Here is an 18490-nt window from a genome sequence, read left to right on the forward strand (position 1 = left end):
ATTACAGTCTTGGTCCAAACATGGACAAAAGAGCTGAATACCAGAGCTGAAGTGAGAGTGACTGCCCTTGACATTCAGGTAGCATTTGACCGAGTATGGCATCTAGGAGCCCTAGCTAAAATGGAGTCAATGGGAATCTGAGAGAAAACTCTCTGCTGATTGGAGTCAAACCTGGTACAAAGGAAGATGGTTGTTGTGGTTGGAGATCAATTATCTCAACACCAGGACATCACTGCAGAAGTTTGTCAGGGTAGTGTACTAGGCCCAACCATCTTCAGCTGCTTCATCAATGACCTCCCTTCTATCATTAGGTCAGAAGTGGCGATGTTTATGGATGATTGCACAATGTTCAGCACCACCCATGACTCCTCAGATAATGAAGCAGTACCTGTCCAGATGCAGCAAGACCTGGACAATATCCAGGCTTGGGCTGACAAGTGGTAAGTTGCATTTGCGCCACACAAGTGCCAGGCAATGACCATCTCCTACAAGAGAGGACACAACCACCAGCCCTTGACATTCAATGGCATTACTACCACTGAATCCCCCATAATTAACATCCTGGGGGTAAACATTGATCAGAAACTGAACTGGACTAGCCACATTAATACTGTGGCTACCAGGGCAGGTCAAAGGCTAGGAATCCTACAGCAAGTAACTCACCTCCTGACCCCGCCGAAAGCCTATCCACTATCTACAAGGCGCAAATCAGGAGTGTAATGGAATACTCCACTTGCCTGGATGAGTGCAGCTCCAACAATGCTCAAGAAGCTCAACACCATCCAGGAAAAAGCAAGCCGCTTGATTACTCCCCCTTCCGCAAACATTCGAACCCTCTACCATAGGTGAACAGTGGCAGCTGTGTGTACCATCTGCAAGACGCACTGCAATAACTCACAAATCTTCCTTAGACAAACCCACAAACCATCTAGAAGGACAAGAGCAGCAGATACCTGGGAACCCCACCACCTGGAGGTTCCCCTCCAAGTCACTCACATTGCTGACTTGGAAATATATCGCCGTCCTGCACTGTCGCTCGGCAACATCCTGGAACTCTCTCCCTAACTGCACAGCAGGTGTACCTACACCTCAAAGTCTGCAGCGGTTTAGGAAGGAAACTCACCACCACCTTCTGAAGGTCAACTAGGTGTAGGCAGTAAATGCTGGCCGAACAACGACGCCTACCTCCTGCAAATGAAGTTGTAACAAAAAAACAAATGTGCCAAATTGATTCATTCATTGCTGAACTGTTCCATGCTTTTATGAATAACTTTATTTATGATTAAGTAGTAATGATGTCTGTCATGGATCAATTATGTTGTTTGTGCTTGTGGTAGTGCGCTGTCACAGGAGGTGGGGCAGGTGACAGTGGAATTGGTGAGTGTCGGGGGGGGGGGGGGGGGGGGAGTGAGGCTGAGCCCGGCATAGGTTGGGACTCGGGCACAGATAAAAAGGGGTCCTTAAGTGTAAGAGCGGTTTCAAGACCTGTGTATTGAGTCAGCTTCCATGTGGGATTCTTCCCTGTTGCTCAACTCAGTACAGAGAGAAAAGAATACGCAGCAATCTGGATAAGATGGCTTATTTATTAATCCAAGCTTGGTTACATGTACACGGAGATGAGCACTGATAAAAACACATCAGTTATACAATTTCCAAAAATCAATGCCCCACCCTAGTTGGCCTCGATCCAATCCCTGAAGCTGTCATGTTAAAACCTTATCCAATAAAATTGTGGTCAGCCCATGATTGAACTTCATCCTGTTAGCTGTGTTTGCAAAAAGGCTTGATGTCAATCTTAGCATCCCAAGTTGTTTTTTTCCCCATCTCAGCATCCTGCTCACCCATTGTTCATGAGGGCCAGGATGGCAGAACTGGCATCCTCTTTACTCCATGGATTGTTTCAGAAAGCCAGGATATCAAAAGTGACTTCCTTTTCGCTTCCAGAGGATATCGGAGGCCACTGATAAAAACTTGTGATGACTAGTAATTTGCTGATCACACATCTCGTGTGTCTCAGAAACATGGTCAAGTTAGCCTAAATCCCATCATGCATTGTGGCCACTGCTTGTCGCCAGAGTTTGATTATTTATTACTGCTATGTCCTAAAAATACATGTTTAATGGTTAATAATGATTACTCAGTACACTTCCTATAATTAATCTCAATACTTAATAAACAAATTTATGTAAAACTACTCTAGTAGCATCCTACTTATTCAGTTTTAAGAGGTCTCACCTCTGGACCCCTCCCCTTCCTTCAGAAACACCCATTTGAAAGGTAAGCCATCAATTCCGAAGTCTTGGAGAACATAGAACATACAGTGCAGAAGGAGGCCATTTGGCCCATCAAGTCTGCACCGACCAACTTAAGCCCTCACTTCCACCCTATCTCTGTAACCCAACAGCCCCATCTAACCTTTTTGGACACTAAGGACAATTTATCACGGCCAATTCACCTAAGCTGCACATCTTTGGACTGTGGGAGGAAACCGGAGCACCCGGAGGAAACCCACGCAGACACGGGGAGAACCTGCAGACTCTGCACAGACAGTGACCCAGCAGGGAATCAAACCTGGGACCCTGGAGCTGTGAAGCCACCGTGCTAACCACTATGTTACCGTGCTGCCCCAGAAGGTACCTTTACCTCTCATGTGTGCCCAAACTGTAAATGTTGTCAAATTGTTAGCGGACCCTGGAATATATGGCCCATCATGGACTTTCCCTGTGGGAGAATTGTCATTGTTGTTGCTTAATCAAAGTGATATCTATTTAACTACATGGAGCATGGAGTTGATTTTCAAGACATAGCCATGGAGATGGCATCATCTTGCCACCGCTGGCTGCCAAGACTAGGTAAGTGGAAGAATGATGAATATTAACATACTCAATATCCATTTTCCCTCCAGCCACCCATCTATCAGGATGTGTCCACACTGTTGTCCCTTGACCAAGTCGTTGTCAGCAACAAATCGTCATGGCATAACAATGTGATTAACAAATGGAAAGCACTGTAGGTGTCCATGTTTTTGGAGCACAGTGTACTGCTACAGCCGCAACATACATGAATTTGCATTCAGTCATTTTCTGCACCAAATCTTATCAGCAAAGAGCGATGATATGGTGAAAATGGTTAGTGCTTGAAGCACACAGAAGTGAAGAGAGCACGGTAATCTGAATGGCTCATGATAGAACATAGAACATAGAACATTACAGTGCAGTACGGGCCCTTCGGCCCTCGATGTTGCGCTGACCCGTGAAACCATCTGAAGCCTATCTGACCTACACTATTCCATTTTCATCCATATGTCTATCCAGTGACCACTTAAATGCCCTTAAATTTGTCGAGTCTACTACTGTTGCAGGCAGGGCGTTCCACACCCCTACTACTCTCTGAGTAAAGAAACTGCCTCTGACATCCGTCCTATATCTACCACCCCTCAATTTAAAGCTATGTCCCCTCGTGTTGGTCCTCACCATCCGAGGAAAAAGACTCTCACTGTCCACCCTATCTAACCCTCTGACTATCTTATATGTCTCTATTAAGTCACCTCTCAGCCTTCTCCTCTCTATCAAAAACAACCTCAAGTCCCTGAGCCTTTCCTCATAAGACCTTCCCTCCATACCAGGCAACATCCTAGTAAGTCTCCTCTGAACCCTTTCCAAAGCTTCCACATCCTTCCTATAATGTGGTGACCAGAACTGCACGCAGTACTCCAGGTGCGGCCGCACCAGAGTTTTGTACAGCTGCAGCATGACCTCGTGGCTCCGAACCTCAATCCCCCTACTGATAAAGGCTAGCACACCATATGGCTTCTTAACAGTCCTATTAACCTGGGTGGCAACTTTCAGGGATTTATGTACCTGGATGCTGAGATCTCTCTGTTCATCTACACTACCAAGAATCTTGCCATTAGCCCAGTACTCTGCATTCCTGTTACTCCTTCCAAAGTGAACCACCTCACACTTTTCCGCATTAAACTCCATCTGCCCCCTCTCAGCCTAGCTCTGCAGCTTATCTATGTCCCTCTGCAACCTATAACATCCTTCAGCACTATCCACAACTCCACCGACCTTCGTGTCATCTGCAAATTTACTAACTCATCCTTCTACACCCTCTTCCAGGTCATTTATAAAAATGACAAACAGCAGTGGCCCCATAACAGATCCTTGCGGTACACCACTAGTAACTGAACTCCAGGATGAACATTTGCCATCAACCACCACCCTCTGTCTTCTTTCAGCTAGCCAATTACTGATCCAAACCACTAAATCACCTTCAATCCCATACTTCCGTATTTTCTGCAATAGCCTACCGTGGGGAACCTTATCAAACGCCTTACTGAAATCCATATACACCACATCAGCTGCTTTACCCTCATCCACCTGTTTGGTCACCTTCTCAAAAAACTCAATAAGGTTTGTGAGGCATGACCTACCCTTCACAAAACCGTGTTGAGTATCGCTAATCAACTTGTTCTTTTCAAGATGATTATAAACCCTATCTCTTATAACCTTTTCCAACATTTTACCCACAACCGAAGTAAGGCTCACAGGTCTATAATTACCAGGGTTTTCTCTACTCCCCTTCTTGAACAAGGGGACAACATTTGCTATCCTCCAGTCTTCCGGCACTATTCCTGTCGTCAAAGACGACATAAAGATCAAGGACAAAGGCTCTGCAATCTCCTCCCTGGCTTCCCAGAGAATCCTAGGATAAATCCCATCTGTCCCAGGGGATTTATCTATTTTTACACTTTCCAAAATTGCTAACACCTCCTCCTTGTGAACCTCAATCCCATCTAGCCTGTTCGACTGTACCTGAGTATTCTCCTTGACAACATTGTCTTTCTCCAGTGTAAACACTGACGAAAAATATCCATTTAATGCTTCCCCTATCTCCTCTGATTCCACACACAACTTTCCACTACTATCCTTGATTGGCCCTAATCTTACTCTAGTCATTCTTTTGTTCCTGATATACCTATAGAAAGCCTTAGGGTTTTCCTTGATCCTATCCGCCAACAACTTTTCGTGTCCTCTCCTCGCTTTTCTTAACTCTCCCTTTAGGTCCTTCCTGGCTAACGTGTAACTCTCAAGTGCCCTAACTGAGCCTTCATGTCTCATCCTAACATAAGCCTTCTTCTTCCTCTTGACAAGTGCTTCAACTTCCTTAGTAAACCACGGTTCTCTTGCTCGACAACTTCCTCCCTGCCTGACAGGTACATACTTATCAAGGACACGCAATAGCTGTTCCTTGAAAAAGCTCCACATTTCGATTGTACCCATCCCCTGCAGTTTCCTTCCCCATCCTATACATCCTAAATCTTGCCGAATTGCATCATAATTGCCTTTCCCCCAGCTATAATTCTTGCCTTGCGGTATATACCTATCCCTGCCCATCGCTAAAGTAAACATAACCGAATTGTGATCACTATCACCAAAGTGCTCACCTACATCTAAATCTAACACCTGGCCGGGTTCATTACCCAATATCAAATCCAATGTGGCATCGCCCCTTGTTGGCCTGTCTACATACTGTGTCGGAAAACCCTCCTGCACACACTGCACAAAAACTGACCCATCTATCGTACTCGAACTATAGTATTTCCAGTCAATATTTGGAAAGTTAAAATCCCCCACAACAACTACCCTGTTACGCTCGCTCCTGTCGAGAATCATCTTTGCAATCCTTTCCTCTACATCTCTGGAACCTGGAACTATTCGGAGGTCTATAGACAACTCCCAACAGGGTGACCTCTCCTCTCCTGTTCCTAACCTCGGCCCATACTACCTCAGTAGACGAGTCCTCAAACGTCCTTTGTGCCGCCGTAATACTTTCCTTGATTAACAATGCCCCCCCCCCCCCCCCCCCCCCCCCCCCCTTACCATCTTCTCTGTTCTTACAGAAACATCTAAATCCTGGAACCTGCAACAACCATTCCTGTCCCTGCTCGACCCATGTCTCCGAAATTGGCACAACATCGAGATCCCAGGTACCAACCCATGCTGCAAGCTCACCCACCTTATTCCGGATGCTCCTGGCGTTGAAGTAGACACACTTCAAACCAGCATCTTGCTTGCCGGTGCCCTCTTTCGAAATTTTAACCCTATCCCTGACCTCACTACTCTCAACATCCTGTACACTGGGACTACAATTTAGGTTCCCATCCCGCTGCTGAATTAGTTTTACAACTTACGTTTTTATCCATGAAACGACACACACAGGAGACACGGGGGAACGGATGGGTCTGTAAGGGTCCGTCCTGTTTATTCCCTTAGTTTCCCTTTCATTTATATTCTTATTTTGATCCATGGATGATGAATGGACCTGTCTCTTTAAGACAAGCAGCCTATATTTTTAATCCAAGCAGAAGAATCCAGGAATTGCAAGGGAGAACATTCTGCTCGTCTGGGCAGAATTAAACAAGAGCTGCCGGCTTGACAGCATCAGTGAGAAGAATAGGGTTCAAACTCGAATTGATTGCTTGGCTGGTGTCCAATGAATTGACCCAAAAGCTGTGCTCATCCTGCTAATAAGTGTTGATTAGGTCCTATCCCACTGGAATGCTTTTCTGATTCCCAAGGTTTCAGTTTGGGTTCTGGCAGCACAGAGGCAAGAAGCATCTGCAGAAAAGCTGCTGTGAGTGCTATCTCTCTCCAGAAAGCCTGTGAGTGCTGAGTTCCTGAAACTACAGAGGCCTGAATACAAACTACAAACTGAAAGCACAGTTTGAAGAGAACTAAGGTGCCTCTGCAGAAAACCTGTGAGTGTCGCATTTCTAAACTACAGAGAACCTGAATGAATGAATCTACAGAGATGACCATTACGGGCTGCAATCAATCTTCAACCTGCAAACTGGCTGTGAAGACAATTGTGCTAAAAACATAATCTTAAACAAAGACTCTTTTTCTTTTTTACTTATGATTTTTACCCCTTTCCATCCCTGTGTGTTTATCTGTCTTGTGTGTGTTGGTAGAGGGTGGGGGAAAGTTAAAGTGGGGCTTGGGAATTTGCTAATGTACTAACAATCGCTTATTGTCACAGGTAGGCTTCAATGAAGTTACTGTGAAAAGCCCCTAGTCGCCACATTTCAGCACCTGTTCGGGGAGGCCGGCACGGCAATTGAACCCGCGCTGCTGGCATGTTTTGCATTGAAAGCCAGCTATTTAGCCCGCTGTGCTAAACCAGCCCCTATACTAGTTGCATATTACATTATTGTTCTTGTTGTAAATAAACAGTATTGTGTTTACATTTGTAAACCTGGTGACTGTAATTATTGGACAGCCAAGGGCCAAAGATTTTAGGTATTTTTATAAGAATGCTTGGTCAATTCGCTTGTGTTGTGACTCTGGGGTATGTGGGGCTGGAATTGACCGTGCACTAGCCCAGTGTATAGTAACAGGTCCTACTGCCCAGAACCTTCATATCTTGGTGCAGGAGATCCACAAGTGGAGACCAGTCCTCTATCCTGCTGGCTGCTGTAATACACCTGCAGCAACCAAGAAGGCCTGAATTCAAATTGTGACTGTGGTGAACACAGTTGGCCAAAGGTGCATGATGAGGCCCATTGAAATCAATGGGAATCAAGGGAAAACTCTCCACTGGTTGGAGTCACACCGAGCATAAATAAAAATGGTTCTGATTGTTAGAGGTTAATTATCTCAGTTCCAGGATATCACTGCAGGAGTTCCTCAGCAGTAGTTTCCTTGGCCCAACCATCTTCAGCTGCTTCATCAATGACCTCCCTTCCATCATAAGGCCTGAAGTTGGGGTATTTGCAGATGATTGCACAATGTTCAGCAGCATTCCCAACATCTCAGATACTGAAACAGTCCATGTCCAAATGCAGCAAGACCTGAACAATGCTCAGTTTTGGGCTGATACGTGGCAAATGACAATAATGCCACACAAATGCCAGGCAACGACATCTCCAACAAGGTCAAATGTAACCATCTCCCCTTGAAATTCAATGGCATTACCAAGTTGGATCTCTCACATCAACATTCTGCGGGTTACCATTGACCAGAAGCTGAACTGCACCAGCCATGTGATTATTGTGGCTTCAAGAGCAGGTCAGAGGTTGGGAATTTTGTGGAGAATAACTCACCTCCTGACTCCCCAATTCCTGTCCACCACGACAAGGTACACATCAGGAGTGTGATGGAACACTCTCCACTTACATGGATGAGTGCAGCATCAACAACACTCAAGAAACTCAACACCATCTCGATCAAAGCAGCCCGTTTGATTGTCACCCTATTCACAAGCTGAAATATTTACTCGTGACTTGGAAATAAATCGCTCTTCATTTACTGCCATGTAGTCTTGGGAATTCCCATTCCTAACAGCACCGTAGGCAGACCCAAAAGCAAATGGATTGCAGAGGTTCAAGAAGGCAGCTCACGGCCACCTTCTCCATGGCCATTTGTGTTGGCGAATAAATACTCGCCGAGCCAACGACAACCGCGAACAGATAAAGTAGAACCGGAAACAGATCATCAGCGCAGGAAACATTGCTGTGTCTGGTCAGGAAAGTAGCTTGGTTCATGGACACAGAGCTCCATGAACATATGAACAAACAAACTATGAATTAAGATTAGGAGCAGGCCACTCGACCTTTCACACCTGCTCTGCCAGTCAGTACGATTGTGGCTGATCTGATTGTTACCTCATTCCTACTTAACCCCGATAACCTTCCAAACCCTTGCTTATCAAGAATATTTACCCCTTCCTTAAGAATATTCAAAGACTCTGGACAAGATCTTCACACCGGCAGGATCTTCCAATGTCCCCAAATGCACCTCCACCATTGGTTTCCCGGCAGCATGGGATGGATTCAATGGGAGATTCAATGGAATATCCCATTGACACAGCGGGACCAGTAGATCCAGATATAGATTTTTCCAGTCTATAGTAGATTAAAGCCCTCCATGATTATTTCTATGCCTTTCTGAGAAACTCCCACTATTACTTCCTTTTTCCCCTCCTCATACCATATGGTTATTGCTCAGGGGCCTGTACTCCCACAAGTGACTTCCTACCTTCCTCTTTTCTCATCTCCACCCAAGCCTCTTCTACATCCTGGTTTCCTGAACTTAGGTCATCCCTGTTGAGTATTATAATACCATCATTAATTAACAGAACCATTCCTCCACCCGTTTCCTAGCTTCCCGTCCTTCCTAAATGTCACGTAGCCTTCAATATTCTGGTCTCAATCAATGTCAATGTGCAGCCATGTTTCTGGAATGGTTACACTTACTCATTTCAATATGCGCCATCAGTTCATCTCTTTCAGACAGAGCGCCTGTTGTTTTATTATTTTATTATTTTTGTAACCTCCAGCCTTATCTTCACACCTACTACTACTACACCTACTACTACTACACCTACTATGATCTACTCTTCATACTCTCTGTTCCATCCTGTCATGGTCTGTTTTTCCTTTCTCATATTAATACTTTTCTCCCTTACATAGAACATAGAACAGTACAACACAGAACAGGCCCTTCGGCCCTCGATGTTGTGCCGAGCAATGATCACCCCACTCAAACCCACGTATCTACCCTATACCCGTAACCCAACAACCCCCCCCCCCTTAACCTTACTTTTTAGGACACTATGGGCAATTTAGCATGGCCAATCCACCTAACCCGCACATCTTTGGACTGTGGGAGGAAACCGAAGCACCCGGAGGAAACCCACGCACACACGGGGAGGACGTGCAGACTCCACACAGACAGTGACCCAGCTGGGAATCGAACCTGGGACCCTGGAGCTGTGAAGCATTTATGCTAACCACCATGCTACCGTGCTGCCCCTTGTCTCTTTAAAACCCTCTCCTCTCATCTAAAAACAGAAAATGCTGGATAAACTCAGTAGGCCGAGCAGCATCAGTGGAGAGAAATAGATTTAACGTTTCAGCTCTCAATCGCACCTATCCTTCCCTCGTTATGTGGCTTGCTGGAACACGAGTCCCAGCACAGTTCAGCTGTAACCACCCCAATGGGACAGATTTCTCTTTCCCCAATAGAAACATAGAAAATTGGTGCAGGAGTCGGCCATTCGGCCGAGCCTGCGCCAGCATTCAACAACTACTTCCTTCTCTGCTGCTTCACATAAGGTTCCAGTGTTCAAAATCTCAAATACCGAGCACTTGCATCTTCTGTTACCAATTCAAGCTTAACTTTAAGGGAGGCTCAATGTTCAGACTCCATGGACAGATGAAGGGCAGCAGATGCATCTCAAGTATGAGTGCTGGGTGTAAGGCCTTCATCCGCACAATAGTTTTAAACATAGATGTAGGTATTGCAGTTCGAGAGGCTGTTACTCATACAGGTAAAATTAATAATTTGCTATTCCCTACTTCGGCCGTGTTTGCATTCCAGATGTCACAGGATGTGCTGTGTGCATAGGCGGTGGCATAGTGGTATTGCCATAGGACTAGTAAAGCGACTCAGAGTAATCTTCTGCGGTTCCAAGTTCAAATCCCACCACTGCAGATGGTGAAATTTAAATTCAATAAAAATCTGGAATTAAAAGTCCAACGATGACCATGAAACCAATCGTCAATTGTCCTAAAAACCCATCTGGTGCACTAATCACCTTCGGGGAAGGAAATATGTCATCCTTATCTGGTCTAGCCTACATGTGACTCCAGACCCATAGAAATGTGGTTTACTCTTAACTGCCCCCTCAAGGGCAATTAGAGATGGGCAATAAATGCTGCACAGCCAGCGACATCCACGTACATGAACGAATAAAAAAAGCATGTACCAATGGGTGGATGGACAACACATTGACACATCTTGATCTGTCCCCTTCTTCATATAAAACAATACAGTAAGAGATAGAACTCCCATGTAGAAACATATTGTGAGGTTTGTTACAGTGGACAGGATCTTCCAGCTTCAAAACTTGTGGACATATTCAAGGGCGGGCGGGCAGACAGGAATGTTGGGAAAGCCATTAAAAGTCAAGGGCTTTCCAAATCTTCCCGTCCCATGCACAGCATTGCCCGGCAGTGGTGGGACCACAAATCGCGGCCTTAGTATTTACTGGCCCAAAGATTACCACGAAGACAAACTTCTAAAATGGCAACAGCACTATAGAACACTGGGAAGCTAGGGAGGAGATTGCTGAGCCTTTGGCTTTGATCTTTAAGTCATCTTTGTCTACAGGAATAGTGCCAGAAGACTGGAGGATAGCAAATGTTGCCCCTTGTTCAAGAAGGGGAGTAGAGATAATCCCGGTAACTATAGACCTGCGAGCCTTACTTCTGTTGTGGGAAACGTCTTGGAAAGGTTTATAAGAGATAGGATGTATAATCATTTGGAAAGGAATAATTTGATTAGAGTTAGTCAACATGGTTTTGTGAAGGGTAGGTCGTGCCTCACAAACCTCATTGAGTTCTTCGAGAAGGTGACCAAACAGGTGGATGAGGGTAAAGCAGTTGATGTGGTGTATATGGATTTCAGTAAAGCGTTTGATAAGGTTCCCCACGATAGGCTATTGCAGAAAATACAGAGGCATGGGATTCAGGGTGATTTAGCAGTTTGGATCAGAAATTGGCTAGTTGATAGAAGACAAAGGGTGGTGGTTGATGGGAAATGTTCTCACTGGTGTCCAGTTACTAGTGGTGTACCACAAGGATCTGTTTTGGCGGCCGCTGCTGTTTGTCATTTTTATAAATGACCTGGAGGAGGGCGTAGAAGAATGGGTGAGTAAATTTGCAGATGACACTAATGTCGGTGGAGTTGTGGACAGTGCAGAAGGATGTTACAAGTTACAGAGGGATATAGATAAGCTGCAGAGCTGGGCTGACAGGTGGCAAATGGAGTTTAATGCAGAAAAGTGTGAGGTGATTCATTTTGGAAGGAATAACAGGAAGACAGAGTACTGGGCTAATGGTAAGATTCTTGGTAGTGTGGACGAGCAGAGAGCTCTCGGTGTCCATGTCCATAGATCCCTGAAAGTTGCCACCCAGGTTGAGAGGGTTGTTAAGAAGGCGTACGGTGTATTAGCTTTTATTGGTAGAGGAATTGAGTTTCGGAGCCATGAGGTCATGTTGCAGTTGTACAAAACTCTGGTGCGGCCACATTTGGAGTATTGCATGCAGTTCTGGTCGCCGCATTACAGGAAGGACGTGAAAGCATTGGAAACGGTACAGAGGATATTTACAAGGATGTTGCCTGGTATGGAGGGAAGATCTTATGAGGAAAGGCTGAAGGACTTGAGGCTGTTTTCGTTAGAGAGAAGAAGGTTAAGAGGTGACTTAATTGAGGCATACAAGATGATCAGAGGATTAGATAGGGTGGACATTGAGAGCCTTTTTCCTCGGATGGTGACGTCCAGCACAAGGGAACATAGCTTTAAATTAAGGGGAGATAGATATAGGACAGATGTCTGAGGTAGGTTCTTTACTCAGAGAGTAGTAAGGGCGTGGAATACCCTGCCTGCAACAGTAGTGGACTCGCCAACACTAAACGCATTCAAATGGCCATTGGATAGGCATATGGACGATAAGGGAATAGTGTAGATGGGCTTTAGAGGGGTTTCACAGGACGGCGCAACATTGAGGGCCGAAGGGCCTATACTGCGCTGTAATGTTCTATGTTCTATGATGCCCATTGCACGTGAGAGGCTGAGGGACGGATGCATAACAAACATGAATTGGCCGGTACAGTCAAAAGTTTAGAAACATATAAAGAACAGAAAGTGAAAATAACTTGCAGAGAAAGGGCTGTGGCTAATTTTTAAAAAGAAAACTGAAAAAAAGAGATGGTACAAAGTTTTTTTTTACAAAAGGAACACAGAAAGCAATGCTTTTGTCCCAAAGCGCAGGAAAATAAAGGAACTGAAATTAACAAGCACCCCGTGGCAGAGCAAAGCCTGCAGTGTTACGTTTCAGCAATCATAAAGAGAAAAAGAGCATAAAGAGAAATCAGCAAAAAGAATTAAAGCTCAGGGGAAGACACTAAAACAACAAGATGGAATGACTGATAGAAAACTTCAGAATGGTTGCAAAAATTTACAAAATATAATTAAGAAGGTGAAATTAATGAGGCAATGTGGAATAAACTGAACTGCATGAAAAATCAACTAGAAAATAAGAATAAATTCAGTGAAGAATTGAGGTGAAGAGCTTGAAGAAAGTAAACACAGCAATGAGAAATCAACCAAAGAGATTAAAAACCTGAAAATTGACACATAATCAAGAATTCAGACAGGAAAAGAAGCTGAGATTACAGTGCCAGAACAAGACTGCTGAAATGGTCACACTGATAGAAACGCACAAAAACCAATATGATAAAATGGACAATGAAAAAGATGCCGAATTGAAATGCTGGAAAGAGAAGAAACTTTATCAAATGACCTAAGTACCAGAAGCAGAGTACCACGATCATTCCTTCACAGGTGGCAGGCCAAGGTTATGAAAGAACTGTCAAGACATAAGACATTATTGTATTGTGTTGATATGTGCCTGTATGCGTCATTAAAAAAACATTTTAAGTGCATAATATGAAATTGGGAGTGGATCAAGTTAGAGCACTGGAATTATTGGAGAAGATCCTCCGCTTCTGAGACTATGGGCTAGATTCTCTGGTTTTGCGGCTATGTCTGGAGGAAGCATCTGGTCTCACGATCAAAAAGTCGGTGGTGCCTCCGCACCGATGCTCCATCCGGGGGGGGGGGGGGGGGGGGGTCAGCAGCCGTGCCACGTAAAGCCCCTGGCTTCACCTGTAGATACGGGCAGAGAATGGCCGGGTCCGTGGACAGCGGCGACCTGCGGCGGCTGCACTGTACAACATGGCGCTGGCCGCGCGTGGACCCGGGCTGCCAGATAGTGTCCTCCTGTAACCCCCTCGCCACCCCCGGACCTTGGACCTCCACCCACCAGCCCTCCCAGCCCCCGCCGTAGCTTCCTCTGTCAGCAGAACGGCTCCCAACCCCCCCCCCCCCCCCTCCCCCCCCCATCCCCGACTGTGGCGGCGCTGGACACAATCCGCAGCTGCCATGCGAGGTACCCATAAACTGAGGGGACACGCGACCGATGCCGTCGTGAAGTTAGCCCATCGGGGGCGGAGCATCGGGGGAGGGCCTAAGGTGACGTCCTGAGGCCTTTCCAATGGCTTGCGGCATACTTAGCGATTACGCCATTTTTTTTGAGTGGGCAGATCACCTGAAAAATGGCACCGCCCGCTCCATTGCGGCGTAAAGCAGACTCCAGCAAATCGCCGAACGCGGTTTTATTCAGCGATCGGAGAATCCCATCCTAAGTGTTGACACTGGGGCAGAATTTGTGGACTTCCATGACAGCAAAACTGGCGCTGCACCTGGACTGAGGGGCAAGCACGCCGCCACCTGGAACACAATCGATTCCAATGAGAAATGGTGCAGGATTTGCTGGATTTGCGATTGACACTCAGGAGGCTGACAAGCTACAGGCACATATACACAAAAACAGAAAAATACCCTCAAAGACTTGATTTATAACTGTCCACCTCAGGTATAGAACGTTTAGTTAGTATTTAGGGCTGAATAACTTTGTTATTGAAGATTGTATAAAGGAGTTAAAGAGAGAGAGGGATGTGGTGATTGTTCCTTTAAGGGTAACAAAGCAGAGTACGGCTCACATGGTTTGGGTGATAAATCAGGGCTCAAAGTGTGGAATGGCCCCAGTGGGTGGAGTTCTCTCTTAGGCAGGAGACATTAGGAGACTAAGTGCAACCGAGTGGCTGCTGCCCAGTTCTTATTATTAATAATTCCTGTTGTGTTTCTAGTGAAGTCTGCATCATTGCACTATTCAAATAAATCCAGAACATACGACTATCCCTTACCTGGTCTAATCAGCCCCTCCTAGCCGACCAAAATCCCACTTCCACGGAGACAGCTGGTACTTTAACTAGCCAGCTGCCTCTGCAAATCTCTGCATGTACCCCGGCCTGACACCAGTCCCAGCCGCGCAAAAATAGTTAGGCCCTGTTCAGGAGCGGGATTTCTGGGCTCACCCACCATTTTGAAATCCTGGGCCATTGGATAAGCATTTAGTCACGCTCTAGAGTTCACATCAGTTTGAGCTTGCGCTCGAAAGACGTACATTTCGTTAACAATTAGGATCTGACAACGAGTCATGTGGACTGCTCCACCGTGGAATGTCAGTTTTATAATGCTGGTAAAACCTGCAATGTCGGTACATGTCATGGAATTAGGAGTTAGCAACTCCCTGGATGAGACAGCAGGAAATCTGAGGTACAAATGAGTTGGAACAGGTCGGAATACTTCAGTGAAACATCCAGATGACCAGAGTCTAACCAATTGCGTTGGGTCCACGGGCACATCAGAACATCTTGTAATAAGACTGGACCACCAATGCAGAATCCTAAGGAAAATGAAGCCAGGCAGAAATAGACATGTTAAAGGGCAATATTTATGGCCTGGTGCTTTTCAGATTCTGATCGCATTGGACCTGGAGTCACAACTTAGCGGTAGCCTCAATGTGCTTAAAACCTAGATTGAAAACATGATGAAGGAGCTGTGCTCCGAAAGCTAGTGATTTGAAACAAACCCTTTGGACTTTTAGCTGTTGTTGTAAGAATTCTTACTGTGCCCACTCCAGTCCAGCGCTGGCATCTCCACATCAGAGATGAAAAATGTTCTTCTTTTTCATTCAATCTTGATTCACAAAGAATCCTGACACTTATTTACTCAATCAATGTTTTTTACTTCTCTTAAAAAAAACAGGACAGTCATTATTTATGTGTTTCTTCTTCTCTTCATGTTTCTTCAGGGCAATGTCAGTTTTTCATGCTCAGAGCCGCACATTATTCCGGTCACGTTCATGACATCCAGTAGTTACCTGCTGCTGCCTGGCTCACCTCAAATGGAAGGGCTGTCTGTCAGCTTCCAATTTCGCACATGGAACAAGGATGGCCTGTTGCTGCACAATGGACTTCGTGAAGCATCTGGAGCTCTGCAGATTCATCTCCGTGATGGAAAGCTGAAAATAACCATTCTGAAACTGTCAAGGACCCAAACTGACATCGCCACAGGTAATTACAACAGTTGATTACTTCACGTTCGGCGAGAGCACAAATATTGAAGCTGAAAGTCAGACAAATCTCTTAGGTTTTAGGAAGGCATTTTGGCAGACAATTTATTTTTTTTCTTCCTACGGGGTTGTGGAAATGGTTTGGCATTAATGCTTGAGTACTTTGAAGAAAATTAGTTTTGTGAAGGTTTCAGAACGATTTATCATGGAGCCCTACAGCTTCAATACCTGGAATTCAGGGCATCAATTTGGGAGGTCTAAACTGTCAATCATGGACCCAGCCTATATATATTTGCACAGGGAACTAAGTGTCAGATGGCAATACGTTTATATGGTTCCAATCAAGCAAACAAGCTGAGGTCCCAAGGAGGTAAAAGACTGGAACATCTAGCTGTCCAGAGCCCAGGGTGTATTGGCCTATTGGTCATAAAGAAAATGTCCATTAAGGAAAAGAACATGAGGGGCTGAAAGAAAAGTGCATTTATATAGCATCTTTCACATCCTCAGGACATCCCAAAGTGCTTTGCAGTTGCCTTTGAATTATAGTCACTGTTTGCAATCGAGCAGCCAAGCTCTGCACAGCCAGGGTTCCTGATATAGCGGTGGGATCAGAAAATCTGTTTCTTTAGTAATGTTGATTGTGGGACGAATGTTAATTTTAATAATCTTTATTGTCACAAGTAGGCTTACATTAACACTGCAATGAAGTTACTGTGAAAAGCCTCTAGTGGCCACATTCCGGTGCCTTTTCGGATACACAGAGGGAGAATTCAGAATGTCCAAATTACCTAACAGCACGTCTTTCGAGAATTATGGGAGGAAACCGGAGCACCCGGAGGAAACCCACGCAGACACGGGGAGAACGTTCAGACTCTGCACAGGCAGTGATCCAAGCGGGGAATTGAACCTGGGACCCTGGAGCTGTGAAACAATAGTGCTAACCACTACGCCAGCATGCAACCCATAGCCAGGATACAGAGGAGTTTCTCCTCTGTCCCTCTTTAAAAGAGGAAAATGAGATTATTTACATTCACCCGAAAAGGAAGGCATGCCTCTGTTTAATGTCGCAGTCAAAGGGTGACACTTCCAACAGGGCAAAGCCCCCTCAGCACTGCACTGTGGAGTCAACCTGGATCATGTGCTCAAGTCTCCAGAGTGCAACTTAAACCTCCAATCTTTTGATTTAGGCATGGAATTCTGACTGATCCCTGACTGACATGTTAGCCAAGTGTGGGCTTGGCTTATTCTCACCATATTTGTCCATGACTGAAGAATGATCTCCCCTCCACCTCCAGACCCCCCTACCCACCCCGACCCAATGTACCCATCGGTGCAGCCCCCAGCTTTGCCCTGCCCCCACCCCAATTTCCAAGCCGTGGCCCATTTCCATATCTGAGGACGTTGAGTGTTGCAAGTTTCAATCGGAGGGATGCAATCACTTGGCAGTAGAATGCCTGCAATTACTTCGCCTGGGGCTGCTTAACCTTTTGAAATATAGTCAGTGCTGTGACAGAAGTTAATTCCCTCACAGCAAAGTCCCACTAACAGTAAAGGAGAAGAATGTCATTTAATCTGTTTCCAGCTAAAGGTAAACGTTGACCACGACACCGGGAAAATTGCCTGTTCTTCAGATGTCACAATGAAATATTTTGCATCTACCTGCATAGCTCGAACGGGCTGGGGTTTCACAATTCAACTAAACAATGTCATCTTTCCAAATGCAACGCTCACACTGCACTACTCTGAGTACAATGGCTTTGATTAAGCCAATCATAAGAACAAAGAAAAGTACAGAACAGGAACATGCCCTCCGGCCCTCCAAGCCCGTGCCAATCATGATGCCCTAACTGAAAAAAATCCTTCTGCCCTTACTCAGTCCCTATCCCTCTATTTCCTCCCTATTCATGTATCCATCCAGATGCCTCTTAAATGTTGCTAATGTTCCACCACATCCATGTCAGCGCGTTCAAGGCACCCACCACTCTCTACATGAAAAACTTACCCCGCTCATCTCCCTTAAAATCTTCTCCTCTCACCTTGAACCTGTGCCCCCTTGTAATTGACACTTCCACCTTTAGAAAAAGTCTCTGGCTATCCACCATGTCTTTGCCTCTCATAATTTTGCAGACCTCTATCAGGTCTCCCCTCAGCCTCCATCTTTCCAGTGAAAACAATCCTAGTTTATTCAACCTCTCCTTATAGCCAACACCCTCAAGACCAGGCAACATCCTGGTGAATCTTCTTTGCACTCTCTCCAAAGCTTCCACGCCCTTCTGATAATGTGGTGAACAGTACTGCACACAATACTCTAAATGCAGCCAAACAATATTTTTATGTAGCTACAGCATGTTTCCCAACTCCTGTATTCAATGCCCCGGCTGATGAAGGCAAACATCACACATGCCTTCTTAATCACCTTGGCCACTTGTGTTGCCACTTTTA

The 18490-nt window shown here is 45.5% G+C and overlaps 1 protein-coding gene across 2 annotated transcripts in view; it reads left to right on the forward strand.

The window, feature by feature from the left end:
• The window catches only part of LOC119962139 (contactin-associated protein-like 5), a 1052391-nt gene that overhangs the window by 457013 nt on the left and 576888 nt on the right, over positions 1-18490 (forward strand). For both annotated transcript variants that reach the window (XM_038790062.1, XM_038790063.1), the window contains exon 8: positions 15788-16049. In XM_038790062.1, the coding sequence (XP_038645990.1) occupies positions 15788-16049 (262 nt within the window). The remainder of the gene's footprint in view (positions 1-15787; positions 16050-18490) is intronic.

This window comes from Scyliorhinus canicula, chromosome 2, assembly GCF_902713615.1.
Source record: "Scyliorhinus canicula chromosome 2, sScyCan1.1, whole genome shotgun sequence".
In the NCBI taxonomy this organism is placed as follows: Eukaryota; Metazoa; Chordata; class Chondrichthyes; order Carcharhiniformes; family Scyliorhinidae; genus Scyliorhinus; species Scyliorhinus canicula.